This window comes from Parasteatoda tepidariorum, chromosome 4, assembly GCF_982258835.1.
Source record: "Parasteatoda tepidariorum strain Cologne lab strain chromosome 4, Ptep-v5.0, whole genome shotgun sequence".
In the NCBI taxonomy this organism is placed as follows: Eukaryota; Metazoa; Arthropoda; class Arachnida; order Araneae; family Theridiidae; genus Parasteatoda; species Parasteatoda tepidariorum.
In genome coordinates this window covers 77,118,011-77,130,617 of record NC_141758.1, presented here as the reverse complement: position 1 = coordinate 77,130,617, position 12,607 = coordinate 77,118,011, and the positions used below count along the sequence as shown (strand labels likewise).

The 12,607-nt window shown below is 26.6% G+C and overlaps 1 protein-coding gene across 1 annotated transcript in view; it reads right to left on the bottom strand.

Annotated features, from left to right (window-relative positions):
• Positions 1-3,062: 3,062 nt before the first annotated feature.
• LOC107443667 (serine/threonine-protein kinase PLK1) overlaps positions 3,063-12,607 on the bottom strand; it is a 187,293-nt gene continuing 177,748 nt past the window's right edge. Inside the window, exons 11-13 of the mRNA XM_043051302.3 lie at positions 11,081-11,210; positions 9,966-10,076; positions 3,063-5,601 (exon numbers count right to left, since the gene is read on the bottom strand). Coding sequence (XP_042907236.2) covers positions 5,401-5,601; positions 9,966-10,076; positions 11,081-11,210 — 442 coding nt within the window. The 3' untranslated portion in view covers positions 3,063-5,400. The remainder of the gene's footprint in view (positions 5,602-9,965; positions 10,077-11,080; positions 11,211-12,607) is intronic.

Below are 12,607 nucleotides of genomic sequence, written 5' to 3'. Positions count from 1 at the left end.
GGAAAATATGCTTTATTTCATATTCTAAGGCTGATTTTCGTAAATCCATGATTAAAGGGCTTTAAAAGAAATGAAGAAAAAATTGTTGATAAACTTTGTTTTATGAAGAGTAAAGTATCCGTGACTACAAGGCTTATTATGAGTTATAACATACACACTTGAAAATTTTAAATAGTGATAGAAATAGAACATTTCATGATTTGATAATACCTGAAACTGAATAATTTCCGACTGATGTAGACAGCGATATTTAGTGATTTACCTCTTTAAATTCACAAACAAAAATGTTCGCAGACACAATAGAGAATATGCAGAGTGTTCTGTAATCACATCCCTTCATATTTATTTTTGGAATTGTTGACATAAATGAAGTGAAAAAAAATATTAATATTAACGGTCACAAATTATTTTCAATATAATTTTCTTCTTCGTAAGCAAAGAAAAAATGCAGGGCTGATTGTGAGCCCAAGTCAAAATTCCGGAAAATTTCTTGAGTTAAAAAAAAAAAAAATAATCAGTTTAAATTGAAAAAAATTTAAACAAGTTTTTTTTCTCAATATTTCTTAGTTTACTTAAAATATATTTAAAATTATACACATACCTATGATGACCTGGAGAAGTAATTAAAATTTACAAATATGTCTTTCTTTCTTGAGTTTATGATTATAAAAACTATTTACTGATAAAAAATGAATATTAATCATGAATATAAGCTTATAAAGTATCTCTCTGGCTCTCCCTTACAAACAAATAAAATAAACTGTGTTTTTGATCTCCGGAAGCTTCTGTGATCAATGATTTTTTGAAACATCTGGACCTTCGATCTCCGGAAACTTCCTGATCACTGTTAGCGAAAATTCTGGATTTTTTCAGGAGCACAATCAGCCCTGAAAAATGTAAACTATCGAAACCTGACAAATCATCAGTGAGAATAACCGTGCTATTAAAATTCTATTTAATTTCGGTAAGAAACAGTAGAGTTGAATGGCGATTGCTGCAAAAATAGTCGTTTCCTTGTTATCAAACAAGATTTGATGTTTTGTCTTCACTTAAATACTAATTTAGAACCCTAATGTGTATATATGTATTTTTTTTTCTTGATAAAAACTATGAAAATAAATATTACGGGTGACCCAGACACCCTTCAACAGTGTTTTTTTCTTTTTTTTGCTTTCCCTTTTACATTATGTTATTTCTATTGTTATATTTCTTAAAATAAGTTTATTAAAAATTTTATAAATATTTATATTTAGTTCTGACTGTGTACATAAATTTTAAGGTTTTATTGCTATTGAACTTCTTCTATTATTTATTCAATGCCATGTAAAGAAAGAAAAAAAAAGGAAAGATTTGTAAAATTTTATAACCTACTTCTTTTTCTCTCTACTCACAAGTATCAAATTGCAATAAAAAGATTTTGAACTCTTTGTCAGTTTATAGACTTTTTATGTTGTAAATAAGGATACATATCGTATTTGTAGATAATAAAAGTATTTATTACGAAAAGATTTGTTATTATTTTCTGATTAAATTTTTACCTTTGTTATGTAAATATATATATATATATATATATATATATATACAGTCAAACCCCGCTATAGTGAACCTTCAAGGGACCGACATTTGGGTTAACTATTACCGGGAGTTCACTATATCCGTTACGCAGGCAATTTAACTAATGATTCCTTAAATCCTCCCTTTTATTACACATTATTCAAATAAATGACTGAAAAATATTATGTAGTAGAAAAAAATGCGTTATTTTTTTTATTACTCTTCGTGTTGCCTACAAAAAAAATTAGTAATCTCTAGCTGATGAGCAATCCTCAACATCAGATATGGAAACACTTCCCGACTCTCAGATAATTTTTTCCTGAATTTCTGTTATATGGCTTTTCAAACCTGTCTAACCTGCCATTTTAGCACATAAAAGTTGTCTCGTAAAATCGGTTAGCAAATTCAACGATATTTGTTTAGATACTGGGAGATTGCAGCTTCTTCTAATGCTGAACCACTTCAGTAATGCTTCAACATCCTTGTGATCTGCTTTTCTCAACTTTTTTATAATCTTTTATCTAAATTCTTTTTCAATAAATTTTAAATAAATTCTTTTATCTAAATTTTTTTAATGAGTTATTAACTGCCTATTTTTTCATATGTTACAAGCTGCAGATTCGGATAGCTTAGATTCTCTGCAAATATCAGCTTGATTGCATCCATTTTCAATATTTCTGATTATGCACATTTTATCATCAATGAAGAACGTTCTACGTTTACTGCTCGCCATAGTTAAATTTGAGAAACTTGTTTGCAGGCTTTTTTAAACTGAACTGAAAGCAAAAAGGAGTTGAAATGTAGGCCTTATCAACACATATAAGTGTCCAATCCTTTGACCAATAATGACTCATTCCCTCTGACAGAAAATGCATATTGATCCCCCTGACACCTTAGAGGTGCACCATCATCTTCCTGGGTTGGAAACATCTGCTTGGTTTGTTTAGGGATGGAAAAGTGAGATAAAAGAAGCAAACAAGAAAAAATGTTTATCGCTACATTTCCCTCTATAGATGGTTTTAAAAATCGGTATATATATTTATTTCGAAGTAGAAATTTCAAAATTATTACAAAAAATAAAGAAAAAAAATCAGTCGAAGACAGAAAAAAGTTCATTATATCCAACTTCCTCAATTTTTTGGTTCACTATATCCAGAAAAAATAGCATTGTACGTGTATAGCAAGACACAGGACTGAACATTTCGTTCACCATATCCGGGAGTTCACTATAAACCGTGTTCACTATAGCGGGGTTTGACTGTATATATAAAGTTTTATCCTTAAGCTGTTTGTTAATATGCAACCACCTGGATGTGTAGGTATTTTTTTTTTATTAATAATTTTAAGATATATTTTGGACAACAAATCTAAACATTAAGGGTAGTGATTATGTAAAGATAATTATGAAAATGTGCATAAGGTATAAATATCAATCTTCTTTAATTTAAAAATTGTTAGCTGTCTAATTGGTCCAAACGTAAAAAGTATATAAAAATAAGACAAACAAATTACATATACACATTTATTTAAAATACACAAAAGGAATACAGTCTTTTTTTTTTCCATAACAAGGCATTTTTTAGATTAAAATACCACAATTGCTTACTCTTTTTTTTCCTTCTTTTTTTTTTAAATCAATACAATTTAAATAAATTTTCAATGAATTAGAAAATAATTCAATGAAATTATATTTTCATCACTATGAAACTAAATTAATATCAGTCTTAATAAGATATAAAATAGCAGTTACTTTAAAAACCGATTCAGTCTTCAGCTGCATAGCACGAAAAATGAAATCAAATGTAAATAAAAAAAATACTTTCACAAATAGAATTAAGATGAAATTGATTACATTGATAAGAGAAGTTACATTTGGCACACCAAATAATTCTACAATGGAAGAACATGAAACTGCCATACATTTGGCACATTTGTTCAACCAAATGCATAATGAATATCACTGATTTTTCAACAATGATTGGCTTAAAACACTCACATTATAAATTATTGACATATATTTTACATGGATGGTTTATCTAATCGTTAAAAGTATTAAATTATATAAGTTTAGAAATTTGAATAATATTTTAATGAAATATAAAATTACACTTTGTCCATCAAAATGTCAGAAGTAAAGTTCTTTTAGCTTTCTTAGATTACTATCCCTTAAATTGGCGACATAAATATATTAAATAGATATATTAGACATTTATCAGGGCCATAGGCAGTATTAATGCAAAATATGTATATATTTCTTTCATGAATGAAACAGTCAATATTTTATGAAACACATTGATTTTAAATAATTTGTTTCTTATTTAAACTTAGGTCTTTGGAATACAATAACTTAATAATCTACTTTCAAGTTCTTAAGCGTAAATAAAATTTTAGAGTACAATATGGATGGAAAGCATAAGGCATAATTCATATTAAATTAAAATATTTTGTAAAAAAAGGTACAGTATAGCACAAGAAAACTGATAAAATCTTACAATATTCCTGAAGTTAGTTATCAATATGGAAATTACAAAGGTCTTTTAAAATGAAATCTGACTATGGCCCAGTATTTTTTGTAAACAAAATGGTCACTCTGATTTTTTAAAAACAACACATTTTTATGCAGCAATTTCACTGCTTTTTGTTTACTTAAATTTACATTTCTCTAAATGTATTTCATACTAAAAAAAAATATTATCTTTTCTATTTTGTTCTGAGCATGGAAGATAAGATTATTATGATGAGCAATGAAGTGGAGTTTTTCTACACATATTTTTACACATTGCTTCCTACATATAAATGGAAGACTTCATTCAATAAAATTTTTACAATGAAAATCATGATTGTGACAGGCTTTGTGTGGAAATACACAAGCTAACAAAAAAAGAAGAAGCAAATCAGATTTACATGAATTGTAGATATCATTAGCATATAAATGGAAACATTTTAGGAAGGATAAAATTTCCATAGAAAATAATTTATAAAAATTCCATAAAGAAGTCAAAAGATAAGTTGTTGAGACATTTAGTGTGAAACATTACCCTTAGACAAGACTAAATGACGAAAAAATGCAAAAACAATTAAGTAGAAAAGATACAAATAAGTTAAATAACACTTAGTGGATGAAAGCAGATCATTCCAAGAACTGATAAATCAAAGTAACATTAGACCATAAAAATATGACATTCAATCATTTATTCATTACCAAATGGTTTGTCCTCGTATGAGTTAAATACTGATTAAAATCTCAATTCATATTTTAAATCAAATGTTTTTTTTTAAAGATAAAAAAATAAAACTTTTTTTTCTACAAAATTACATACATTAATGTCAACAAAATTATATGTTAATGAAAAAAATTAAAAGAATTATTTACAGTTAATTTTAATAATTCTGTGTATTAGATATAATTTTCTTTAATTCTGATGACTGTTAATACTGAAAATATATAATATTAATCAAAACAATTAATGTAATATAAAAGAAAATAACAAAAAAGTAATCAAATAATTAAGTCAAGTACTAAATTTTGCAAGTTAATAAATATCCTAAGAATTTTTAATGATCTTTTACAAAAAATCACAGTTATTAAAAAATTATACTAAGTATCAAATTTTAAAAGCAAGTAAATATCAAAATTAAAAATGAATATTAGTCAACTATGAGTTTTAATACTGAACACTGAAGTAATTAACACTAGTTTAAAATAATCTAATTTAAAGCAAACAGTTATATTATCTTTTTCGTACTGATACTCATACATGGATGATGTATAGAATGATTGAATGATTTACACATTAAGATGTAAAAAAAAAATAATAAAAGGAAGAGAAGAAGCTGCCATTCCATTTAGAGGAAATCGCCTTCCAGTTGAGCAAAATCATGCAGCACAGAAGCTGCATACTGGAGACGAGATAGGAAGATCGGTTTGCACCCATGCTGCCCAATAGCATTTAAGGAATAAGTAGTAGAATGCCTCTCTTCATCAATATACATTACTGTTCCATCTCCACATATCACTATCTTCGTATGATCCTTGAAGAAATTAATCTGGAAAAAAAAATTATATCTTATACTTAATTGTATCAAAACACTTTTCCATTGATTAGGAATATTAAACAGGGTGCATAGCCAAATTTTTCAACAAAAAATAAGCACCATTTAAGCACTCAAAAAATATTTTCAAGCACTTTGAAAAAATATCATAATCAGACAGGGTTGGCAAGTTTTTGACAATTGATGGTTTTATCTGCTTGCTATGACGAAGACAATGGCGTATCACAAACGATGAAATTAACAAGAGAAATGAAATTTTTTATCGCTATTAGAGAGGGAAAAAAATTTACAATGTTTAGTTGGTCCCCATAATCAGCAAAAAGTCGAGAGATTTTTCGATTCTATTACAGGGTGCGTAGCCAGATTTTTCAACAAAAAATAAGCTCCTTTTAAGCACTTTTCAAGCACTCAAAAAATATTTTCAAGCACTTAAAAAAAATATCATAGTTCGGCAGGGTTAGAAAGTTTTTGACAATTGACGGCCTTATCTGGTTTTAGTCGTCTTGTCAAAAAAAAAACCTTTTGGCACTGTTTTTGACAACTGTCAAAATTTTTGAATCACGTAAATCGAATGCCATTTTCATATGCTACGGACTGATGATACGCCGAAATAGATTGGGGTTGAATTAATTTTGAAAACGCTGAATAGTGTATGAACTGTGTCTTTCTGCATAATTCGTAGCGAAAATTTACATGGAAAAGGAAAAATCTCATTTTGGAAAAAGGAAAATGAAGCACTTTTTAAAAACACTCAACAAAAAAGCACCTTTAAGGGCTTTTAAAAAACGAAAATCGGAAATAAGCACCTTTAAGCACTTTTTAAAAAAGCTACGCACCCTGTAGTTCAGAGGACGGAAAACTACAGATTGAAGGTACGCCGAAATAGATTGGGGTTGAATTAACTGTGAAAACATTGAATAGGACAATGCCTTTTTGCATAATTTGTGGCGAAAATCAACAAAAGAAAAATATCACATTTCAGAAAAAGGAAAATTAAGCACCTTTTAAAAACACCCATGGAAAAAGCACCTTGAAGGGCTTTTAAATAACGAAAACCTAAAATAAGTACCTTTAAGCACTTTTTAAAAAGGCTATGCACCCTGTTAAAATATGAGAACCATTCTTTGGAGTGAATTCTAAACAGACATACTATTTAGATTCCTTGGATTACTATGATAGAAAGCTCCTTAAATAAGCTAGGTTTTTATTTGTTTGTCTATTAAGCACCAAATAAGGAGTCTATATTAACTTTCCACAGATTCCCCATTTTTTTTCCTATTTTTTAGCCTTCTTTTCATTAGTCACTGGAATAAATTGTAATGGTGCACTTAAATTTCCCAGCACACATGCGGTCTTTTTCTAAAATACTTTTACTTCTTAAAAAAAGTTTTACTAAGCACCAACATCAACTTTCCCTTTGCACACTCCAACTCATAAGAGACGTGCTTATTTTTTTGCTTTTTTTTATTAAAATGCTTTTTTTTGCAAATAAAGTTTTACTAAGCACCAACATCAGTACAATAAAGTTACACCCTTATGCATCTAAAACAAAATTCGATCGAACAACTAGTTTGAGCTCGATTTATTCAAAAAATGTCTGTTTCCAGATTCAACTGTAATGTTACAAAAGTTTCTAAACCAGCAGGATAGTTTGATTTTGAAGGCTAAGTTCTATAGAACTATTCTAAGTTCTATAGAAGGCTAAGTTCTATAGAAAGTTTTACTAAGCACCAACATCAGTACAATAAAGTTAGACCATTATGCATCTAAAACAAAATTCGATCGAACAACTGGTTTGAGCTCGATTTATTCAAAAAAAAATTTCTGTTTCCAGATTTAACTGTAATGTTACAAAAGTTTCTAAACCAGCAGGATAGTTCGATTTTGAAGACTAAGTACTATAGAACTATTTCTGAAAAATTATAGAGAAGACATTCTTTATTTTAATGGCTTTAGTGGAGAGAAACCAAAGGCATAGGAAGATAAAAACTTGGTTATATGTTACACATACCCCATGACAATGGAGTAATGGAAAGATGTATGTGTCTTTTAATGCATAAGTATTTTGTAATTATAAAAAGATTAAAAATTACAAATTACTATTTAAGAAAATGTTAAAAAGTACTTTTATCATATTCAGGGGCAATAGTGAATCAAACTAAAAAATCCTGAAAATTTCTTGAGTAAAATCGTTAATGACGTACTTCAAAAAATAAATGTCTTTTTACATTTAAATCATTGATATTTTCAAAACATAAAATTCTATATAAATTATATACAGCAGAATTTAAATGAACAATTATTTATAAGTTTACTTTCATCTCTAATCACATTTATTATTCAACCAGAAACAATATTTACAAATGAAAGAGATGTCAAGCATAAATTCTAGTTCTAATATTTTTAAACAAAATATACAAGCATTTTCATACATAAATGTAATTGATAATTTCTTGAAACTTCAGGATTGCAGTAAGCGAATAATCTGGAGATTCTGATTTTTTTTTGGAGCACTATCACCTCTGCATATTTTAAATATTCAAAATATGTAATCATAAGAACTTAAAATATTTAATAGCGACAATTCTAAAAACTAAAACTCATCATCATTGTATCCAAAAAATTTTTAAATAATCATTCTAAATCAAATTAACTGCCTAATTCTTCTTAAAAAAGAATGTTGTTCATACTTTCAAATATTTAAAGAGTTAAAGTAATATTTTAGATGATTACAGACACAAATTTGAAAGCCACAGTTACAAACTATTCTCCAAAGCCATAGTTGAGAAAATGTGTGTGTATTTTTACAGCGGCTGAAAAAGAATATTGTGCATGTGACCTGCCAAAAGAGATAAGTTTCTTTGACATACAACTCTTTTACTTCAACAGTAACTTAACATTACAGTTGAATTAAGACAATGGCCTCTATCAAAAAGAAATCAAACAAGTTTGAATCGAAGAAGCGAGTTTCAGTTGCATAAGGGTGCAAATCGGAAAGTTTATGCTATGAAAAATCATTCAGAAATAAAAACAGAGCAATGCTCGTCATTTTATAGGAAAAGTTAGTTAAAAATAAATTCCCATCGTCTCAAATTTGTGCAGTTTTAACAAAAAATTTTGCAACAAATGTAATACTATAATTACACTTTCTATTAATGATAAATTTCCTCAATTTGAAAATATTACTTGCTCAAATTATAGAAGAAACTTAGAGAGAGATTAGAAATATATACTTATATTGAAGCATTTAAAAACATTTACGATTTGAATAATGATATAAAAGCTGAAAAAAGAATTATTATTTCCATTTAAGGCAAATCCCACCCTTCACATTTATCCTTATGTCTGAAAAAAAATTCTACAATGCATGTAAACATAACAAAGGAAAGTGTTTCAACATTAAAACCATAACATAGTTGCTTTTAATTCTGAGTATTTAGAACACTATAATTTTTAAATTTTATGATGAGAAAAAAATTTTTTGGTTCTAAGAATTGTCTAAATTGTATAAAAATGTTTGTGAAAACAAAACTTGGAGCTCATATGATCAAACTAAATGTTTCAAATTCAAATAGTTAGAAAATCATAGTTGTAATTATTTTCCAACAACTGTTTGTCAAATTTTTTAACATAGAATTTAGATAACTTGAAAGGATATTTTAAGTACATCATTAATTAAGGGATATCATTAATTAAAATGTATACCATTAATTAAGAAACACATTTACTTCTAATATAAAATGAAGCTCAGTTTAGCTTTTAAAATCATAAAATAATATTTATAACAGTTAGAATAAACTAGCTTAAAAATAAAATGATGATAAATTCAGATTAAGATTAGGAATTTGTATGCAAAACATGAAATCAAACTTAATAAATCATTGTCATTATGTCATTCCAAAAAAATCATGACAATAATAATGACATAATGTTTGTAACCAAATTATTTGCCTGTACAATATTTCTTGCTGCTGCTTTTTGTTCAGTGACCACAACCAGGCAGAGTCCTTCAGTGACTCCAAATCAAAATCAATTTTGTAATAAATTTAATTTTTTTATGAGGAACCCCACTGGATAATCTAAGTGTTAATAAAAAGGTTTAAAAATTCTAGGGATAGTATAAACAATAGGTTACATTTGCAATAAAATGTTTTAAAAAGTTAGCATAGCATTTAAAAAAACATAATTATGATAGAAATTCAATTTTTAAATCAAAATCAACTATTTTAATTAAATACAGAGTAAGCTTAAGTATTATATTGAAAGATATATTTGTAATCAAGAATGGATTTCTTAACAAATAATCACTGTCGAATAATATGGGCAAATAATTTACATAAAAAAATTAATTCAATTACCTGAAGAGTACCAGAACTTAACTGCATGACTACAGCATTAGCTGTTCGTAACCATCGTTTCATGTAAGGTATTTTCTTGCGGACTAGATCTTGAGACTGTAGTTCTCCCCCCTAAAAAAATGATCAAACAATGTAATAATCATATTGAAAATGATACTCATAACCAAACAATATTTTTATAACAATTGTGAAATAAGAATAAAATAAAGGATACTTTAACATACAAAATCAACATACGTTTAAAAAAACTTTTTTAAATGTTAATGCAACCATTAAAAAACTAATACAGATCATAGCAAATAAATTAATAATATATTTTAATCAACAGAATAAATTACATAAGAAATATTAAAATAAGGTATTTGATAGAATATTTTTCTTTTATAGTATGAGCATGTAAAGTAAAAAGTATTTTGTTTTAATCTGGTGGCTCCATCTGGAGCACCATTTTAATAAAATACACAGTGTTCTTTTAGCGTATACAGAAAATTTTTCATCTATAGATTGAGCAAATTGAAGTGTAAAATATTCATTTTAAATCTAGTGGCTCCACCTAGTGACAAAAATTAAAAGAGAAAACTATGTTATATTGAAATTCAAAATTTAAACTTTAATGCATGAGATAAGATAATAGTAATCATGTAGTAAATAGTATTGTGTGATGATTTATTTCTGCCTTTTATAAAATTTAACAAATAAAATATTTTGTTAAGTGCATACAAGTCACACCTTGAAATTTAAGCATTTAATTTTCTACTGGAACCAAATTCTAATAATTGTTAAGTTTTTTATTCACTGTATGCTGTAGTGGAGTTAATGAATAACGCAAGACAATTAACTGAATGAGCTAAGAAGTTAATTGCATAGTCTGAAATTATTCATTTCTTAAACTTTAAAGTTTTTTGTTTTAGTATACACAAATTATGCATTATTAATTATGCATTCAACATTCTATTTGATCAAGTTTTTCTTAATTGTTAAGATATTTTTATAGACATAAAATGGATAAATGCAACAAATTGAAACTAGACAATAAAAAAATGCACTGGTATTTTAAAAAAATAATAAAAATCATGCCATATAATAAAAATGTAAAAGTGACAAAATCTACCTACCTCACTGAGGTTTTCATCCATGTATTCAGCAAAGTCTTTGAATAGTGTAAACTTTGGCTCTAAATGACTTGGAATGTTGGAATGACTGTAAGTGCTACTTTTACCATTTGTATCATAAAATTCCACTTTTCTAAAACAGATTATTATAAACAAATATTAATTGCTAAATTCACTCCAGTATAAAAAAAAACAGCAACATATCGTAAAATATACATTTAAAAAAAAGAAAATTATATTTCGACAACCATGCTATAAGAAGGAGAGGTGAAACAGTGAGAACCTTAAGTTCCATTTTTGGAGTATAAAATGCTTGCTAACCACTTGTTGGTCACATGTATTTTAAAGGGGGCCACAACCATGTTTTATGATTAGAAGCAAATATAATATTTCTGTATTCCTTATGATTATGAATGCAATAAAGTTGCAATGATAATCAATAATGAAAATTGAAGGCCAAGTGAAAAAACAATTTATGTCCATTTTTAACGTAAGCATTTTTCAGAAAAATGACAATTTAACTGTCATCTGTTGAATTAGATTTCATGGACATAAACCATTCTTTAATTATGCTATAATTATCAAATAAGGCAATATAAAAATAATACATCAGTGTATGTCTGCATTTTATGACAATATATAGCATTAAAAAAATTTTATCGACCAGCAGTAATATTCACTATAATTAGCTAGTTATAATTATTTCACTATCATTAATTAGCCATTATGTCAGATTATATAAGTCTTTAGAGAATGCAAAAGAAATATATAATCACTCAATAAAAATATTTAAAAGTAAATGCTCTCTAAATTAAGAAAATTATAATAGTAACTGAAATACTAAAACTTTCTATTAACTCTGATGGGAAATAGACAAAAGAACATTAAGAAAACTTACAAGAACACTTAACACAAACTTACAAAACTATTCTCAACATACAAATTTCATACAAATTTTAATTTTTCATCAAAAAAATTAAATTAAAATAAAGATATGATTACATTAGATAAAATTTAAAATCCAATATCATTTAAAAATTTGACTTTTTATTTACTTCTATAATTTATTTTGCACAAATTTTAAAAACTTCAAAACCAAAGCAGTTTTAACTAATATTTCTTTAATAGTATCATACACAAATTCCTTTATCAGTTATGACAAAAAAGTAAATCAAAAAGTCATTAGAACAGGTATGCATAACCTAAAATCAGTTATAAAATTAAATATTTATCACTTTTCCTTAAATAAATGAAAAACTTAAATATAAATATAACTTCATAAATGATTAATACTATTTTTTAACAATAATATGTTGATTATAAAAGTGTATAAAACATATACATTATAAAATACATATAAGTATAAAACATTTACAGCAAAAGAAGCCTAAATTATCACATGCGATAGCTATATCAATGTTATAAGTAATCATCATTATCAGTGAAAAACTTAACTTCTGTTACAACCTTCGCCATTTAATAAAAAACAAAATTCTACTTGTCAAATAGTGAAGGAAACTAGTAGTACAC